Here is a 20,062-nt window from a genome sequence, read left to right on the forward strand (position 1 = left end):
AAAACACAAGCAATAGACATTAGACCGGTGGAAATCTGTCCTTTGGTCTGATGAGTTAAAAGTTTAGATTTTTGGTTCCAACTGCTGTGTCTTTGTGAGATGCAGAGTAGGTGAACGGATGATCTCCACATGTGTGGTTCCCACCGTGAAGTATGGAGATGGTGTGGGGGTGTTTTGCTGGTGACACTGTCTGTGATTTATTTAAAATTCAAGGCACACTTAACCAGCATGGCTACCACAGGATTCTGCAGCGATACGCCATCCCATCTGGTTTACACTCTGCTGGACAATAATTTATTTTTCAACAGGACAATGACCCAACACACCTCCAGGCTGCATCAGATGATCTGGCCTCCACAATCACCCGACCTCAACCCAATTGAGATGGTTTGGGATGAGTTGGACCGCAAAGTAAAGGAAAAGCAGCCAAGAAGTGCTCAGCATATGTGGGAACTCCTTCAAGACCGTTGGAAAAGCATTCCAGCTGAAGCTGGTTGAGAGAATATCAAGAGTGCGCAAAGCTGTCAAGGCAAAGGGCGGCCACCCCGAAGAACCTGAAATACAAACTATATTTTGATTTGTTCAACACTCCCCCGGCCACTACATGACCCCAAATGTGACACTTCATAGCTTTGATGTCCTCACCACCACTCCAAAATGCAGAAAACAGCAAACACAAAGAAAAACCCCTGAATGTGTAGGTGTGTCCAAACGTCCCACCGGTGCCATACATTCCTCATATGTAGACAGAGCATACATATCCCCAGTAACGTTTCTCTCCCCACAAACCCAATACACATTTACCAGGCGGCGAAGTCACCTAATTTTCCTGTTCCATTTCAGTTGGACTATTGACGGTTCATAAACAATTGAGAATGTGACAGTAGGGTTGCTGAGCAAATCAAAACAAATTGTAGGGCGACTCCAAAACACAGTCTGGAATCCATCCCAGCGACCCACACAAACAGCCATTGGAGCTTTAGTAGAAGACAAACCAAAAACAAAACCATTCTGACTTGGCTCATGGTATCTGACTACTGGCACTTCCTGAGCAAGAGCTTCCTAAACCAGCCACGACATAATTCCTGTAGCGTCGGAACGCTTGTTACTGATTGGCCAGTGAGATCAAGTTCATGGTCAGGTCACTTGGTGCTGGTGAGGTGGAGCAGTAGGGCGTTCGGCACTTCCATGGTCTCATCCTTCACCAGCACGATGTCATAAGCATTCAGGTAGGACGTCTTCCTCTCCTCCACCTTGTCGTTGAGGAAGCCTATCTTGAGGATGTTCTGCATGCTGTGCACCCCATCAGCCATGGTCAGGTCCCCCAGAGAGTCTCCCACCAGCAGGGCGTTGTGGCGTGACTTCAGCTCCTGGAAGTGGCCCGTGTTCAGCAGAGCTCCCTCCCTCTTGTTATAGATGTGGATCAGCTCCCCTTTGAACGCCTTCAGCACTCCAGTCTCATCAAAGTCCATGTAGTTGGAGAAGACCTTGACGTTGGGGTGAAAGACCAACGGCGGATCACCTCCTCCAGCACGTCTCCTAGCCCAGCAGAGAAGATGAGCAGATGGATGCTGTGCTCCTGCAGGTGGTCAAAGAACAGCTGGTAGAGCTCCCTGAGCATAGCATCGGACTCCTTCACCACATCCTGCAGCAGGTCTTTCCTGATGCGCTGCTGCACCAGTATGGGCTTTAGTCCACCACTCCACCATGAGTGGCAGCTTCTCCTCCGCTGTCCGTTTGGAATCGATCTCTATGGGGTAATATGAGTTGAGCAGGTCCTTCAGCTGTGCTTTACACTCCTCACTGATGGGCCTGCTGTTTTTCAGGATATTGTGACTAGGAGAGCACCCCTTCCCATTGTAGGCAAACCGTGTGAGGGTCATGTCGATGTCTGAAATCACCTGAATCGTGCTGGTGCCAGCCTTCTGCATGGCCTTGATGATCTCTTCCACCCTCTGAGGGTCCCTCATACAGACTGAGGGACTGGACAGCTCTGGGATAATTTTTCTAGAGAGATGTTGTTTAATTCAAGAAAAGTTCAAAGATCCAAACGATGGATCTAGCTAGTGTCACGGCCACTCCTCTGCATTGCAGGGGCGGTTCCTCCTGCAGGCGGAGGAGGGTCGTTAGTGATTGGAGTCACCTGGGCTCAGGGTATTTAAACGGCTTCACTAACCACTCTTGTCTCTCTCTCTGCTCCTCCAGGTATGATCCTGTTTTGTTTGTTTCTTTTGATAGTTTTACATAGTTTTCACTCTATCATATTCACACACACAGATTCACACATCCCTGCACTTTACATACACCCTACATTATGATACTTTCACACCTCATTCCTTTTTCTTTGTTTAAAGTTAATACTTTTTTGTTTATAATAAAGAACCTTTTTGATTGGCCTGTACCTGTTGGTGTCCCCTCATTTTTGCCCGACTGTGACACTAGAAATGCAATCAATATTATATAGTCATATAGCTAGCTAGCTAGTATTTAGCTATCCAGCTACCAAAAAACTATCTCTTCCTCTTTTGCCCTGCAAGTGTATTCTCGTCAGACGTAATGAAACGCCATCAGAAGTGTTAATTAATTTGAGGGCTGAGGGGATAGGGTGTGTCTTTTAAGTGTTTGGACTGCAAACTTCTTCATCTTCTTCTCTTGTATAATGGTGTTTGCAAACAATTGGATGTACATTCCGCTACCTACTGTGCGGGTGGATAATAAATATTTGTGGATTTTTTTTGTATTATTATCAAACAAATATCATACAAACGTTTTACAATGCCAGGAATCCTAAACAAACAAATCATCTTAATAATAGTAGTTTTAATTGCCTTTTTGTTTTTCATTCTGTTTTTCATTTTTTAACAACCATGTTGTTTAAATTCATTTATAAAGTGAAAAAAGTTAGGTTTTGAATTAGCCCTTTTGCATTTGTGAATATAAAATGTACCTAATAAAGATCCCAAAAAGGAAATAATGTGGGTTAACATCACTTCTGGTAAGCAAGTTAGACTACCTTCAAAATAAAAGCACACATTTCAAAACACTGAATTATCAATAACTCCTTAGAATACTATATCTACTAATATTGCTCTAATAATGACAAGTAATAAATCATGAACTAAAACAATGCGAGCCTCGCACTGGGCCTCCATGTCCTCTCACGGCGGGGGAGGGTGATCGGAGAGTGAGCACAGTCCGTTCCCTGCAGAGTTGACCCTGGGTCTGGGTTCTCCCTCACCCTCGTATCCCCACTGCGAGTAGGTACTAGACACTTGGTAGTGAGTGTTGCAACAGAGGACAGATGATTTTTCCATGCTTCAGGTCCTGTTCTGTGAGCTTGTGTGGCCTACCACTTTGTGGCTGAGCCGTTGTTGCTCCCAGACGTTTCCACTTAACAATAACAGCCCTTAGTTGACTGGGGCAGCTCTAGCATGGCAGAAACTTGACAAACTGACTTGTAGGAAAGGTGGCATCCTTTGACTGTGACCCGTTGAAAGTCACTGAGCTCTTCAGTAACGCAGTAACCTGTCAGCAACAGGTGTAGTTGAAATAGCCAAATCCACTAACTAAAGGGTGTCCACATAGTGTATATTACAAATTCCAATTGGTTGTGGCTAACGCTAGCTCGGTGGATTACATTAGCTAGGTTAGGGTAAAGGTTAGGAGTTAGGAGTTAAGGGAAGGGTTAGCTAACATGCTAAGTAGATGCAAAGTAGCTCAAACATATATTAAGTAGTTACTAATTAGCTAATCCAACCATGCTCCTTTCGTTTTTGCCTGAAGCAACCTTTTGTTTTATGTAACCAAACCAAACGCAACATATCATACTCATTTGAGTGTCCCGGATTTTCGTTTACTATGTTACATCCAGTCTATGAGACCAGCCTGTCGGGGGGGAACAAACGCTGCAATTTATCTGTTACTTTTATTTCTTATTCTTTTTTAAAATTTGTATATATAATAAAAAATCTATATTTTAAACTGCATTGTTGGTTAAGGGCTTGTAAGTAAGCATTTCACTGTAAGTAAGGTCTACCTGTTGTATTCAGCATTTCACTGTAAGTAAGGTCTACCTGTTGTATTCAGCATTTCACTGTAAGTAAGGTCTACCTGTTGTATTCAGCATTTCACTGTAAGTAAGGTCTACCTGTTGCATTCAGCATTTCACTGTAAGTAAGGTCTACCTGTTGTATTCAGCATTTCACTGTAAGTAAGGTCTACCTGTTGTATTCAGCATTTCACTGTAAGTAAGGTCTACCTGTTGTATTCAGCATTTCACTGTAAGTAAGGTCTACCTGTTGTATTCGGCGCATGTGTCAAATACGATTTGATTGAAATGCAGCTATTCTAACAAGCGAGTGGCTTAATCTGCTCTGCGCCTTTTATTTATGTCTGCTTAAATGAAAGAACTGGACATGCAGAAAGCAATATCGATGCAGAAAGCAATATCGACGAGGACAAGAAGCCACTTTGGACTATCAGTGAATTCATCATCATTGAGTAAATGCGCAGTCAGTCTCATTTTAGGCTGCACGCACGCCACAACAGTCTGGAACTCTGAAATAGTCCGGCAGTCGTGAGCGGGCGAGAAATTACGTCAGTCTAGACTTCTCCGAAAAAGACGTGTGTTCAACATGAATAGCCCCGTTTGAAAGCGTATAATTATAGAACGGAATTTTTGACGGTGACATTAGCTGCCTGTCCGCATATTCATCCTATGAAAGTCGTCGACAATAGGACAGCTAAATTATGGGCTCGAGAAGATACATTGTAGAAAAGCGGACTCAGACAACATTGAGACATTGAAACAATAATTTGGGTAAGAAAATAGCTTTGCTGTTTTTAATTTTAATTTTAACTTCCTACTATTGGCTTAATTTGTGTTAAATAGAATAACACGTTTAGATACGCCTTCTGTTTAAAAAATAATAATAATAACATTTCTACATTGAATATAGATCTACATTTTTAATGTATTGTTGCAAGAAGAAACGTCTCAAACGACAGGTGTATAGCCTAGTAAATAATGGCCAGCTGCAGTGAAAAAACAGCTTATTATTATCAATGGTTGTGTGATGTTGTCTTGTCATTAATGCCCGAATATATTTGTCTCGCGCAATGCACAGCTAGTCACAGGCTAACAGTTATATTGTTGGTACGCTACAGGGAAATGTGGAGTCATGTATCCTGCTGTACAGGCAGTAGTCGAATGGATATGTTTTCCCCGAGTCTTTTATATAACAAAATGTAAGAGCTTTTAAACATCATACTCAATTGTCTTGCTAAACAAATTATTGTATTTTTTGACTGCACTTATAAGTTATTGTTATAGATGTTTTAGATTTTTCTACTAAATAATAAAAGCCTTATGATGACTCATCAGTGATGAGCTTTGTTACTCCTGTCTGACCTTGCCATGACCCATATATTATTTATGTTAAAAAAAATAGACAACTTCAACATTTGTTTGTAAAACTATCATGCCAAACTTATGGGCTGTCAGTCCTTACATGCTAGCCCCATTTCCCACCGGTTTACCAAAAGTGTCTGGTTCAGAAAATGAAGGTGTGCTTTTTGTCAGCCCATAAACCACATGTTCCAAAAAGTCACAAGTCTCTGTCTGTCCGTCTGTCTGTCTGTCTCTCTGTCTCTGTCTCTGTCTCTGTCTCTGTCTCTGTCTCTGTCTCTCTCTGTCTGTCTGTCTGTCTGTCTGTCTGTCTGTCTGTCTGTCTGTCTGTCTGTCTGTCTGTCTGTCTGTCTCTCTCTCTCTCTCTCTCTCTCTCTCTCTCTCTGTCTCTGTCTGTCTGACTGTCTGACTGTCTCTCTGTCTCTGTGTCTGTCTGTCTGTCTGAATTCACTTTAAATTGAATGGGCTTTATTGGCGTGGGAAACATATGTTTACATTACCAAAGCAAGTGAAATACATGATAAACAATACAAAAAATGAAGGGTAAACATTACTCACAAAAGTTTTAAAATAATATAGAAATGTGTTATTTTAGTGGCTATGTACAGTAACGATGTGCAAATAGTTGACGTATGAAAGGGACAATCAAGATCAGATAAATATAGGTTGTATTTACAATGGTGTTTGTGTTCTTTCTCTATCTCCTCTCTCTCTCTTTCTCTTTGTCTCTCTCCCCCTCTCTTGCTCTCCTTTTCTCCCCATTTGTTCTCTCCCCCTATCTTTCTCTCCCCCTCTCTCACGCTCTCTCCCCTCTTGCTCACTTGCACTCACTCACTCACTCACTCACTCACTCACTCACTCACTCACTCACTCACTCACTCACTCACTCACTCACTCACACACACACACACACACACACACACACACACACAGAGAGATGGCGAGTGACGACCAGGTGGCCATCTTGACGGATGACGAGGGGTATCAGAAGAGGAAGTATGTCCTGGCAGAACCCTTCAACACCTTGTCCAACACCCTGGAGCAGATACCGGTGGGCGCGGGCCCCACCTCTACCTCCCAAGGTCCAGAGTCTCCCCCCACAGACAAGCCTGACTCCCCCTCCTCCAACCCCAGTAATGACTGCCTGGAGAGGAACTGCGTGCGGATCGACAACCACCTCCTCATCTCCAAGGTCTTCTATTTCTTCTTCTATGCAGCCTATGGGTCCCTACACCCACTGCTGCCTGTGTACTACAAACAGCTGGGGATGACTCCCAGTCAGAGCGGCTTGCTGGTCGGGATCCGGTACTTCATCGAATTCTGTAGCGCCCCCTTTTGGGGGGTGGTGGCGGACCGCTTCAAGAAGGGCAAGGTGGTGCTTGTGTTCTCCGTTTTCTGCTGGCTGGTGTTCAACTGCGGCATCGGCTTCATCAAGCCTGCCTCCATAACATGCGTGGAGAGGAAACCCACAGTCGCACGCCCCACCAGCCCTGCCCACCCCGGTCTGCCGGCCAATTACAGTAGGGACCGCAGGGGTGTGATTGGAGACTTGTTTTCCCTCTCTTCGAATCAACACGGTTTAGCATCAGACTCAGTTAGTGGCGGTCCCCTGCACAGGTATGTGAGGAGCGATGGTGGTAATGTCACTGGACCCAGCACTGTCACTAGACCTGTGCCTTCCCTCACCATCACAACAACAACATCTTCCCCTTCCACCACCCCCACTACAACAGCCAGCTCAAAACCTGCCTCAAATCTAACCACAACCAAACCAACCACCACCACAACCATTCCCAAAGTCTACCACATGATCTCCAACCACGACCAGGTGGAGACCATCTTCCTCCTGATCCTGCTAGTCATCATCATCGGCGAGTTCTTCAGTGCTCCGGCTGTGACCATAGTGGACACGCGCACCCTGCAGTACCTGGGCCCCCACCAGGACCGCTATGGCCTGCAGAGGATGTGGGGCTCCCTGGGCTGGGGCCTGGCCATGCTCTGCGTAGGCATCTGGATTGACCACACCCACATCAAGCTCTTCATCCAGGGCACTGGCTGCATCGTGCCCGACTACAAGAACTATCAGATAGCCTTTATTGTCTTCGGAGTCCTGATGGCCGTAGCTTTGATATTGTCCACACAGTTTTACTTTGAGAGTAGTAGTGACCACCGGCCAATGGAGGCTCAGCTGGAGGAGGATAACAGACAGGAGGCAGAGTCTCCTCAAACGTCCAGTGGTGTTTCATCTCCCGAAGGGCATGCGGTGGAATCGTTAGAACCCCAAAGTGTCGTCAGCCAACCGTTTCGTTATCAGGACCTCATTCGGCTGCTGTGTAGCGTGCAGTACGGCTCAGTGCTCTTCGTGGCCTGGTTTATGGGATTCGGCTACGGCTTTGTGTTCACGTTCCTCTACTGGCACCTGGAGGACCTGAAAGGGACCACCACGCTATTTGGAGTGTGCTCGGTGCTGAGCCACATCTCAGAGCTGGTTGCCTACTTCACCAGCCACAAGCTCATCGAGCTGGTTGGCCATATAAGGTTTATAAAAGGGGGCATGGGTCAAAGCCCAGGGGTGGGGGGGGGGAAGTCTCAAAGCTGGATCAATGAGTTAGCCAGCTAACTTGCTTAAATGTTCGGAAATAACTTTTGGGGGGAATATATGGTTGAAATTGGCATGGATTGATTTAATTGTTTAAACCAACAACCCATGTTCAAGTTTAGGTTACCCCTCAGGCATGTTTGAACAGTAGTATACCCCTCAGGTCTGTTTGTAGTATACCCCTCAGGTCTGTTTGTACAGTAGTATACCCCTCAGGTCTGTTTGTAGTATACCCCTCAGGTATGTTTGAACAGTAGTATGCCCCTCAGGTCCGTTTGTACAGTAGTATACCCCTCAGGTCTGTTTGGACTGTAGTATACCCCTCAGGTGTGTTTGTAGTATACCCCTCAGGTCTGTTTGTAGTATACTCCTCAGGTCTGTTTGTAGTATAGCCCTCAGGTCTGTTTGTAGTATACCCCTCAGGTCTGTTTGTACAGTAGTATACCCCTCAGGTTTGTTTGTAGTATACCCCTCAGGTTTGTTTGTACAGTAGTATACCCCTCAGGTTTGTTTGTACAGTAGTATACCCCTCAGGTCTGTTTGTACAGTAGTATACCCCTCAGGTCTGTTTGGACTGTAGTATACCCCTCAGGTGTGTTTGTAGTATACCCCTCAGGTCTGTTTGTAGTATAGCCCTCAGGTCTGTTTGTAGTATACCCCTCTGGTCTGTTTGTACAGTAGTATACCCCTCAGGTCTGTTTGTAGTATACCCCTCCGGTCTGTTTGTAGTATACCCCTCAGGTCTGTTTGTACAGTGGTATACCCCTACGGTCTGTTTGTACAGTAGTATACCCCTCAGGTCTGTTTGTAGTATACCCCTCAGGTCTGTTTGTAGTATAGCCCTCAGGTCTGTTTGTACAGTAGTATACCCCTCAGGTCTGTTTGTAGTATAGCCCTCAGGTCTGTTTGTAGTATACCCCTCTAGTATGTTTGTAGTATACCCCTCAGGTCTGTTTGTAGTATACCCCTCAGGACTGTTTGTAGTATACCCCTCAGGTCTGTTTGTAGTATACCCCTCAGGTCTGTTTGTAGTATACCCCTCAGGTCTGTTTGTACATTAGTATACCCCTCAGGTCTGTTTGTATAGTAGTATACCCCTCAGGTCTGTTTGTAGTATACCCCTCAGGTCTGTTTGTACAGTAGTATACCCCTCAGGTCTGTTTGTACAGTAGTATACCCCTGAGGTCTGTTTGTAGTATACCCCTCAGGTCTGTTTGTACAGTAGTTTACCCCTCAGGTCTGTTTGTAGTATAACCCTCAGGTGTGTTTGTAGTATACCCCTCAGGCCTGTTTGTAGTATAGCCCTCAGGTCTGTTTGTACAGTAGTATACCCCTCAGGTCTGTTTGTACAGTGGTATACCCCTCAGGTCTGGTTGTACAGTAGTATACCCCTCAGGTCTGTTTGTAGTATACCCCTCAGGTCTGTTTGTAGTATACCCCTCAGGTCTGTTTGTAGTATACCCCTCAGGTCTGTTTGTACATTAGTATACCCCTCAGGTCTGTTTGTACAGTAGTATACCCCTCAGGTCTGTTTGTAGTATACCCCTCAGGTCTGTTTGTACAGTAGTATACCCCTCAGGTCTGTTTGTAGTATACCCCTGAGGTCTGTTTGTAGTATACCCCTCAGGTCTGTTTGTACAGTAGTTTACCCCTCAGGTCTGTTTGTAGTATAACCCTCAGGTGTGTTTGTAGTATACCCCTCAGGTCTGTTTGTAGTATACCCCTCAGGTCTGTTTGTACAGTGGTATACCCCTCAGGTCTGGTTGTACAGTAGTATACCCCTCAGGTCTGTTTGTAGTATACCCCTCAGGTCTGTTTGTAGTATACCCCTCAGGTCTGTTTGTAGTATACCCCTCAGGTCTGTTTGTACATTAGTATACCCCTCAGGTCTGTTTGTACAGTAGTATACCCCTCAGGTCTGTTTGTAGTATACCCCTCAGGTCTGTTTGTACAGTAGTATACCCCTCAGGTCTGTTTGTAGTATACCCCTGAGGTCTGTTTGTAGTATACCCCTCAGGTCTGTTTGTACAGTAGTTTACCCCTCAGGTGTGTTTGTAGTATACCCCTCAGGTCTGTTTGTACAGTAGTATACCCCTCAGGTCTGTTTGTAGTATACCCCTCAGGTCTGTTTGTACAGTGGTATACCCCTCAGGTCTGGTTGTACAGTAGTATACCCCTCAGGTCTGTTTGTAGTATACCCCTCAGGTATGTTTGTAGTATACCCCTCAGGTCTGTTTGTAGTATACCCCTCAGGTCTGTTTGTACAGTAGTATACCCCTCAGGTCTGTTTGTAGTATACCCCTGAGGTCTGTTTGTAGTATACCCCTCAGGTCTGTTTGTACAGTAGTTTACTCCTCAGGTCTGTTTGTAGTATAACCCTCAGGTGTGTTTGTAGTATACCCCTCAGGCCTGTTTGTAGTATAGCCCTCAGGTCTGTTTGTACAGTAGTATACCCCTCAGGTCTGTTTGTAGTATACCCCTCAGGTCTGTTTGTACAGTAGTATACCCCTCAGGTCTGTTTGTACAGTAGTATACCCCTCTGGTCTGTTTGTAGTATACCCCTCAGGTCTGTTTGTAGTATACCCCTCAGGTCTGTTTGTAGTATACCCCGCAGGTCTGTTTGTACAGTAGTATACCCCTCTGGTCTGTTTGTAGTATACCCCTCAGGTCTGTTTGTAGTATACCCCTCAGGTCTGTTTGTAGTATACCCCTCAGGTCTGTTTGTAGTATACCCCTCAGGTCTGTTTGTAGTATACCCCTCAGGTCTGTTTGTGTATCTGTATGTCTAGTCATCTCCTGCATGACAATGACTATAGGAGTTTGCAAGATAGCACAAACTGCTCTGGAACCAGGTATTCTGGTATTGTGGGACCAGGCTACAGAACCCAGGTCAGCTCATTCTGGTATTGTGGGACCAGGCTACAGAACCCAGGTCAGCTCATTCTGGTATTGTGGGACCAGGCTACAGAACCCATGTCAGGTCATTCTGGTATTGTGGGACCAGGCTACAGAACCCAGGTCAGCTCATTCTGGTATTGTGGGACCAGGCTACAGAACCCAGGTCAGCTCATTCTGGTATTGTGGGACCAGGGTACAGAACCCAGGTAAGCTCATTCTGGTATTGTGGGACCAGGCTACAGAACCCAGGTCAGCTCATTCTGGTATTGTGGGACCAGGCTACAGAACCCAGGTCAGCTCATTCTGGTATTGTGGGACCAGGCTACAGAACCCAGGTCAGCTCATTCTGGTATTGTGGGACCAGGCTACAGAACCCAGGTCAGCTCATTCTGGTATTGTGGGACCAGGCTACAGAACCCAGGTCAGGTCATTCTGCTGTAGTTATCCTACACAGTTGCAATATTATTTTCTGTCCTTCAGTTTAATTTAATTCCACCGAATAGCTCACCTTTCGCGCAGATTTGATGAGAAAGGATAAAAAAAATCGAGATTTGGTTAGACTTTTCACTTGTTCCCTTTTTTGGTCGGTGAAGTTAAACAATGGCCAAATATTTTGAAAGTCATCTCACCTTCAGTGAATAGACAGTCTTTCATTTCCTGCCAAGGTTGTGGGAAAATGTTTTTTGTTGTTGTTGTTGTTGCCCGCACTACAGTTGTCAATATCAGTCCACTAATACAGGACTGTTATTAATATTGATTTTTTACAGCCCTACTTCCCACGGCTGTGTTTCCTGTCCTGTTCCTGTGTGAACTATTTTAGTTTAAGATGTTTGTAGTGGAGTATTATGGCGGATCAGGAGTGAAAAAATAACCACAACATGGTAGTAGTGCTACTTATACTATCTCTCTGTCTCTCTCTCTCTGTCTCTCTGTCTCCTCTCTCTCTCTCTCTCTCTCTCTCTCTGTCTCCTCTCTCTGTCTCTCTGTCTCCTCTCTCTCTCTCTGTCTCTCTGTCTCCTCTCTCTCTCTCTGTCTCTCTCTCTCTCTGTCTCTCTCTCTCTGTCTCTCTCTCTCTGTCTCTCTCTCTGTCTCTCTCTCTTTGTATCTCTCTCTCTGTCTTTCTGTCTCTCTCTCTCTCTCTGTCTCTCTCTCTCTCTGTCTCTCTCTCTCTCTGTCTCTCTCTCTCCCTGTCTCTCTCTCTCTCTCTCCCTGTCTCTCTCTCTCTCTCTCCCTGTCTCTCTCTCTGTCTCTCTGTCTCTCTCTCTTTGTATCTCTCTCTCTGTCTTTCTGTCTCTCTCTCTCTCTCTCTGTCTCTCTCTCTCTATGTCTCTCTCTCTCTCCCTGTCTCTCTCTCTCTCTCTCTCTCTCTCTCTCTCTCTCTCTCTGTCTCTCTCTCTCTGTCTCTCTGTCTCCTCTCTCTCTGTCTCTCTCTCTGTCTCTTTCTCTCTCATCCACCACATCTCATATCCGGCCCATCTGGACATTTATAGCTTGTTAGCGAATAATATACTACAATCAGCCTTTGCGTTCGTTTACTTTTAGATTAAGTTCAAAGGTCGCGTTTGTTTCATGAGAGAGAGGCAATAGAAAGAAGTTTGTAAACTGGAATCATTTAAGTGTTTGGTAAATGTGTCAGTATATTTGCATTGTATTTGCATTGTCAGATCAGTGGTTTGATTGGACAGGACGTTGTCATGGGAGATGGGCACAAAATATCCAACGGTCTGGGAAGGAAATATATTCTGTTCAGAATAGGGTTGCATAGCTACCGGTAATTTACCAAAGTTACCGGAATCTTCAGTAATTTTGGTAATTAACAGATTATCTATGGTAATCTATCGTAGCTTTGGTAACCCTCACATTAAACACCAATGTTATTCACTGAGTTGATGGTTTATATTTAAACCATATTTAAAACCATCTTATTATTTAATATATTTTACATGTGATAAGGCCCAACAGAGGGCCAGAGACTGTCATAATCTGAAATACCCAAAAGGGCCACTAGATGTCATGTGATAGATTATGTAAAATCCTTGAAAGATACCAATATCCTGGTAATTTACTGGTAAACTTAGAAATGTTTCCAGTAATATACCCTCCCCTTGCAACCCTAGTTCAGAATGACAATAACAAACCAACCACAATCCTGGGACAGTTTGACCTCTGAACTTTGGCCTTGCTTTCACCTGCAACTCTGTTGTGGCAATAACCTCCTATAGGCTAGGGTTTAGGATAGGGTTACAATTTAGGATAGGGTTATGTTTGTGATTGGTGGATTGTTATTTGAACAGTGTAGACAGTAGTGATAGTTCCAGAACATCAATAACACATCTGTGTTCCATGACCTTCTCCTCCCTTCTCCCTCCACAGGGTGCTGTACATCGGTCTGGCCTGCAACACGGCTCGTTTCCTGTACATCTCCTACCTGGAGAACGCCTGGCTCGTCCTGCCCATGGAGGTCCTTCAAGGTTAGGCTACACTGGATGTCACGGCGTGGCATATGTTGACTTAGCTTAGCTTAGCTAATGTTAACATTAGATAGAAAGAAGGCAGAAGCAGTGTTTGAACTGGCTGCACCAGTGCACTTACATTGTTGGCATGTTGGCTCAGTGTTCATATCAGGCAGGACAGGAACTCTCCTCTCAACAAAATGAAAGGCTTTTCCTTTGCCTGGAAAACACCCTTTTCCTCTGTATCTAGACTTCACTAACAGCCACTTAGGCCATGAATAACAATGTTGCAGCTGCACACGAAAGATTAACATTCAAGGACGCTTAAAATGTTTGTAATCATTTACTAGAGGTGTAACAACAGCCAACAAAACATTTAGAGACGCACTGAATCTCTTTTAAAAAATCTCCGTCATTCTAAAAGAAGTGGTATGACAATATTTGTATTTTATTTAACATTTATTTAACTAGACAAGTCAGGTAAGAACAAATTCTTATTTACAATGACGGCCTACCCCGTGCCGAACCCAGAAGATGCTGGGACAATAATAGTGCGCGGCCCTATGGGACTCCCAATCATGATACAGCCTGCAACACAAACAAAATGGCCGTAGCTGTGGTCTGGCCATTGTTTTCTAATAGTGGGAGGTTATGCCACATTCACGTCATGTTGGAAACTCGGGAACTCTTAAAATGAACCTATGTTATTTGCGTAGCGCTTCCTATTGGTTGATTCTGATCATTCCCAAGTGGGAAACTCGGCTATCCTCTTTTTACAATGAGTAAGCAAGTTGGAAATTTCAGTGTCCGACATGACGTGAACACGACACACGTGACGACATGGGCCAGCTAAAGAGCTGAATAGGGGGCAAGGCCAGGCCGGACTATGGAGGGTAAGCAGGCTCAATGGCTTTGTTCTATTATTGGTGTACAATGAGACATGTTGACTTGGAACTAGCTGGTTGAGCCACTTCAAACACGGCACACCCAGCGAGGGTTAAGTCCTCTCTCTCGTCTGTCGCTTGCCATGAACGCTCTCTCTCGGGTTCCGCTGTGGTGCAGTGATTGTTCCTCTACAGGAAGCCAGGTTTTCCTGTGTCTACTCTTCTCAATGGCAAGGCTGTGCTCACTGAGCCTGTACTTTTGTCAAGGTTTTTCTAAGGTTTTGATCAGTAACCATGGTCAAATAGTTAGCCACGGTGTACTGTCGATTTAGGGCCAGATAGCACTGCATTTTGCTTTGTGCTTGTGTTTCCTAATAAGCAATGTAGTTTTGTTTAGACTGTTTTAAATTGTTTTTATCTGATTGATTGGATGTTCTGGTCCCTGAGGCTTCAGTGTGTTAGTAGAACAGGTTTGTGAACTCAGCCCCAGGACCAGCTGGATGAGGGAACTCTTTTCTTTGCTCAGCTCTTGACATTGTAGGGTTTGGTAATGATGAGAGGTGGTCACTGTATTTTAGATGTTTCCAAAACTGAATTGCTCTTTTCTGAGTTTTTATTATTAGTGGATATTGGCCTAATTCTGCGCTGCATGTGTTGTTTGTAGTTTTCCTCTGGACATGTAGGAGAATCTTACAGAACTCTGCATGTAGGTTTTCAATGGGGGTGATTGTCCCATTTTTGTGAAATCTTGTTTTGCAAGTTGACCCCACATCCCACACTCTCTGTCTCTCTCTCTCTCCTTGTCTGTATGTCTCTCTGTCTCTGTCTCTCTCTGTCTGTATCTCTGTGTATCTAGGTGTGACCCATGCCTCAGTGTGGGCAGCCTGTATCTCCTACCTCAGTGCTGCAGTGCCTCCAGAGCTGAGGACCTCTGCCCAGGGTATCCTCCAGGGCCTGCACCTAGGGCTGGGCCGGGGCTGTGGGGCCATGGTGGGGGGAGGCTTCGTCAGTGTTTTTGGTAAGAAGAACCACTGTGTGAGGAGAAGTTGTATTTAATCAAATTAAGTGTCCCCCAGTTCCAGAGTATGTAAAACACATTCAACCTAAGAGAGATGGATCTATTGGCGTCACCCGTTAAAGGTACTGTCAGGAGTAAAGACTGCTATTCGATGTTCAATTTGCTGTTCAATGTTCATTCATTGAAATGACTATTGAGAACAGCAGTGACTATTGTAGATGGTACATTTAACAGTGGCTAACAGAACAGAATGTAGCTTCACTCCTACTTCACTCCTGCTACACTAGTTGTACTCACACGTGTCATACTCTCACATGCCTTTCCAACTGTTGAACAACGCCTCCTCTCCTTAAAAGGATGCCCTGTCCTCCATGGTTTTCATAAGATAACCCAGGTCTTAACTCTTAATAAACTGCCCCATCTTCAATCATTAGGATAGGAATTTGATGGTCTGGAATGCATTTGGCAGCTCTCCCAGAATAACAACTGTGTGTCTCTCTCTGTGTTCTGAAACACACCTTGATGACTGTGGTGACATATATCCTTTACAGTCCTGAAATGGTCATTAATTCACCGTTTTTCTGTTACATGAAAAGCAATGAGTGAAATACATTTTTTGAGATTTTGTTTCCAAAAGCCTATGGAGCACACGTTTGTCTTTTTGGGTTATGGTTTAGGAGCGGCCCACACCTTCAGAGGGATAGGAATGGTGTCCCTCGTCATCCTCCTCCTCTTCGCTCTCATCCAGTGGCTGGCTGTGCAGAGTGGGAACAAAGGTATGTGCCATTAATGTTTATTTTATCCTACCCTGTACCCTTCATGGCATGCCTCTGCATGGACTTAGGCCTACAGGAAAACATAATTTACTTCACCTATTATAATCCTTAGTGGAAAAGTTACTGGCTCCCAATCTGGCAAGCATAACATTTACTTCACCTATTATAATCCTTAGTGGAAAAGTTACTGGCTCCCAATGAGGCAAGCATAACATTTACTTCACCTATTATAATCCTTAGTGGAAAAGTTACTGGCTCCCAATCTGGCAAGCATAACATTTACTTCACCTATTATAATCCTTAGTGGAAAAGTTACTGGCTCCCAATGAGGCAAGCATAACATTTACTTCACCTATTAAACCCCCTAGTGGAAAAGTTACTGGCTCCCAATGTGGCAAGCATAACATTTACTTCACCTATTAAACCCCTTAGTGGAGAATTGACTGGCTCCCAATCTGGCAAGCATAACATTTACTTCACCTATTAAACCCCTTAGTGGAGAAGTGACTGGCTCCCAATCTGGCAAGCATAACATTTACTGCCATTCACTTTTTATTATCTTTCTCAATCAGCAACTGAGAAATTCATAGACAGTAGAATGCTGCATGAATCATATTTAGGATCTTAATAGTGGAGATTGTTGTTAGGTCAGACACGTTAACGGAATAATCGTTTTGAAGCCAGGAATTATGAAACATTTAGCTTGAGTTGTTTTCCAGATCCCAGAATGCTGGCGGAGAACATCCCAGTCCCCTCCAGCCCTTTTCCCATAGCGACCATAGACATTATCCAATCAAATAACGGAGCCGCCACAATGACACCACCGAGGAAGACCAAGCACCAGGAGGATCAGGAGGATTTGAGCGAGCCTGCCTGGGTGGTGTCCGCCTCGCCCTGGGTCTCCCTGGCCTTCGCCCTGCACCAGATCAGAGAGATGGCTACCATTGCCAGGAGTAGCCCTGCCAACAACCATCAGCCGCTGCAGGTACTCTAGGTAGACAGGGTGGTTGGCAGCTCGTGGGTATCAAGGATAGACTGATGAGTTCATGGATATACTGGTGGGTTCAGGGATATACTGGTGGGTTCAGGGATATACTGGTGGGTTCAGGGATATACTGGTGGGTTCAGGGATATACTGGTGGGTTCAGGGATAGACTGATGAGTTCATGGATATACTGGTGGGTTCAGGGATATACTGGTGGGTTCAAGGATATACTGGTGGGTTCAAGGATATATTGGTGGGTTCAGGGATATACTGGTGGGTTCAGGGATAGACTGATGAGTTCAGGGATAGACTGGCGGGTTCAGGGATATGCTGGCGGGTTCAGGATTAGACTGGCGGTTTCAGGGATAGACTGGTGGGTTCAGGATTAGACTGGTGGGTTCAGGATTAGACTGGTGGGTTCAGGGTTAGACTGGTGGGTTCAGGATTAGACTGGTGGGTTCAGGATTAGACTGGTGGGTTCAGGATTAGACTGGTGGGTTCAGGATTAAACTGGTGTGTTCAGGGTTAGACTGATGGGCTCAGGCTGTGCTTTGAAGCTGGGCCCAAAGACATATCACTGGGCAGAGAAATAAACAGGTAATGTTTGTGATTTTTACATTTGTGATAATGAAATGTGACCGGAATGTTTATCTAGCAATGTGTGCATGTTCCAGCCAAGGTTCCATGTTGTATCATGTCCTGCTGAGAATTGTCTTCTTTATTTCATGCATCCCATCTTGAAGAAAGGTGAGAATATAATACCTGCCTTTAGAATGATATTTTATGAGGGTGTTTTTTCATATTGTAGCGACCTTTAACCCAAGTCCTAGCGAGCTCGGCAAGAGGTTTGGACCTCTAGGCGTAACGGTTAAGGTGTTGACTTGACTTTCGCTGGACCCGAATTCACTACAATATCTACAACATTTTGCTAAGTACTGTAGTATTATTACAGTATTAATGTAACACTTTACCTTTGCTCTGATTGGTAGGAGATAAATGAGATCGGCACAGATGAACCAACTGATCCCAGTCCCCATCCTTAGAACCTCCCCAGACTGGTCCCTCTCAAGTGGGACCCGCTCACTGACCAGGACCCCCCCCCCCCCCCCCCCCCCTACGCCTGCTGATCAACCACCCCTCTCCACGGGCCAACACACAGTAGGGGACTGGAAAGAGGGGACACGTTGCACATTGAGGAACTGCCCTAAAATGTTTTCCTTCCAAGCAACACCAATTCAAGGCCCATGCACAGCTGGGAAGTCCAGCTAAAAGAGTAAGGAGTATGATTTATACAGACTGGACAGGAGAGAAATACTGACCAAAATGAAGGAGGTTGAATTCGTCCTCCTAGCAAGACAAGTCTTAACCAGCTGAGGAAAAACTCTTTGACCGATCTATTGTTACTCTGTCAAGTGGACATCAAACGAGTAACAGAGTTGTATTTATTTTGCTCATCCTGGAAATCTGGGATAGTGGGTTCGATTGAATAAGGCTCCATTTGTCTCGCTGGCCCTCGAAGTGCCTGAGCCGTGGTGCTGTTGTAGGTCGGTGATTCACACTCCTGTAGCAGTGCCACACTGAATCCAAAACGCTGTGTGTAATGGCTGCTTTGCTTGATGTGGACTGTAGAGATTCCTATTTACATCAAGTTTAGGTGCCAATTCAATAGGCGAATGTTGTGGAACGTTGCAGATAGCAATGTTATTAATATAACTGGTTTGATTACTTATTCTACAAGTCAGAGAGACGTGTGTTCTGAGGTTGGTGGCACCTTAAATGGAGATGGCTCGTCATATACATCAAACACATGGTTTCCATGGTTTCCAGGTGTTGGATGCCATTCAATTTGGTCCGTTCCAGACATTATTATGAGCCGTCCTCCCCTCAGCAGCCTCCACTGTTCTACATACTATGTTGATATCCGCCTGTTCCCACAACTTTGTGCTCTCTTGAAAGTGACCCGGCTTGTAAATGTTAACTGTGTCTAGTGACGAGTCTACCACCTATCAGCCACTGATGCTGTGGAAGAATAGATTCGTAAAAGGGGTTATGATGTGATCGTTTCAGATCTGGTATGATATCCACCAGGCTTTTAGGGTCTGTAATTACTACAAACTATAACACCATGAGTTCTGTAGAGACCACTTTCTATATGTATTGATAAAGTGTCTTCAGGCCAAGATGTCTAAACGTCAAATATTTCACTATGATCATATTTAGACAGAAATAATTGTCAATGATATCAAACTGCTTTCCTCCCAAGAGACTATCTAAAACAGTTGTATTGTAATGACCATTTCACATGCCTTGTCTGCTGTACGTAGCCTATCTTCTACCTGACAACTAATACTCCTGGTGCACTGTGGCCTTTATCTTTTCAAGGTGAAACAACAGTTTGCAATACGTCACTGGAAAAGTTTTTTTTTTTATACTACCAAAAATGTGTCCTTGTAATTTAATATGAAGAATATGCACCCAATTTGTAATCACTTTAATGCTGTTTGATATCAAATGTATGTAAAAAAATATATAAAAAAATTAATCTAAAATCAAGCATAGGCATATTTCTAGCCATGAGGGAGAAAACTTTTGCTCTTGACAGACATGGTCCAATCAAAATCTCCATTTGATGTTTCCAGCATGTGATTGGCTGTCCCCGAGGCTGCAGTTTCTTAAGCAGCCAGGTTGGGGCAGTAGATGGGAGTTCATTGGATTCCACAGCAATGGGAGTACATGAGAGCTTGTTACAGTGACCAGTAGGGGAGCAGGTCTCAATGCCCCAGGCACTTACCACACAGGAGGAGAAAAACAACAAATGTATTATTGATTGCTGCCAGTTAACCTGAGAGCTATAAGCACCATTTGAAAGTCATTCTGGTGAATAGTTGTTACTACGATACAGAGTTTTCGATTCCAGAGGAAGACAGATGTCTGCTTTGACTATGATTAGAGTGGGATGACAGCCTGAGGAAGAGTTTCTGGGTCATTATGAAGTCAAACCCACTGAGAGAGACGATACCTCTGAGAGACTCTGGGGCATCC

General features: G+C 44.6%; 1 protein-coding gene and 1 pseudogene across 1 annotated transcript; one reads left to right on the forward strand and one right to left on the reverse strand.

Annotated features, from left to right (window-relative positions):
- Positions 1–972: 972 nt before the first annotated feature.
- On the reverse strand, positions 973–1,970 carry LOC139406175 (7-methylguanosine phosphate-specific 5'-nucleotidase-like; annotated as a pseudogene).
- A 2,466-nt stretch (positions 1,971–4,436) lies between these two features.
- LOC139405504 (major facilitator superfamily domain-containing protein 6-like) lies at positions 4,437–19,569 on the forward strand. The gene is made up of 7 exons (XM_071147886.1): positions 4,437–4,819; positions 6,341–7,945; positions 13,278–13,375; positions 15,098–15,259; positions 15,937–16,035; positions 16,755–17,020; positions 18,010–19,569. The coding sequence occupies exons 2-7, from the start codon at positions 6,345–6,347 to the stop codon at positions 18,061–18,063; spliced, it is 2,280 nt and encodes a 759-aa protein (XP_071003987.1). The 5' UTR covers positions 4,437–4,819; positions 6,341–6,344; the 3' UTR covers positions 18,064–19,569.
- The last annotated feature ends 493 nt before the right edge of the window (positions 19,570–20,062 follow it).

Source organism: Oncorhynchus clarkii, chromosome 3, assembly GCF_045791955.1.
Source record: "Oncorhynchus clarkii lewisi isolate Uvic-CL-2024 chromosome 3, UVic_Ocla_1.0, whole genome shotgun sequence".
Classification (NCBI taxonomy): domain Eukaryota; kingdom Metazoa; phylum Chordata; class Actinopteri; order Salmoniformes; family Salmonidae; genus Oncorhynchus; species Oncorhynchus clarkii.

Bases quoted from the DNA above. Each gene is read 5' to 3' on its own strand.
- LOC139405504 (XM_071147886.1), top strand. From the start codon at position 6,345: ATGGCGAGTGACGACCAGGTGGCCATCTTGACGGATGACGAGGGGTAT. The intron at 13,376-15,097 runs GTTAGGCTACAC...CTGTGTATCTAG, and splicing joins GCCCATGGAGGTCCTTCAAG to GTGTGACCCATGCCTCAGTG. The intron at 17,021-18,009 runs GTACTCTAGGTA...TCTGATTGGTAG, and splicing joins ACAACCATCAGCCGCTGCAG to GAGATAAATGAGATCGGCAC.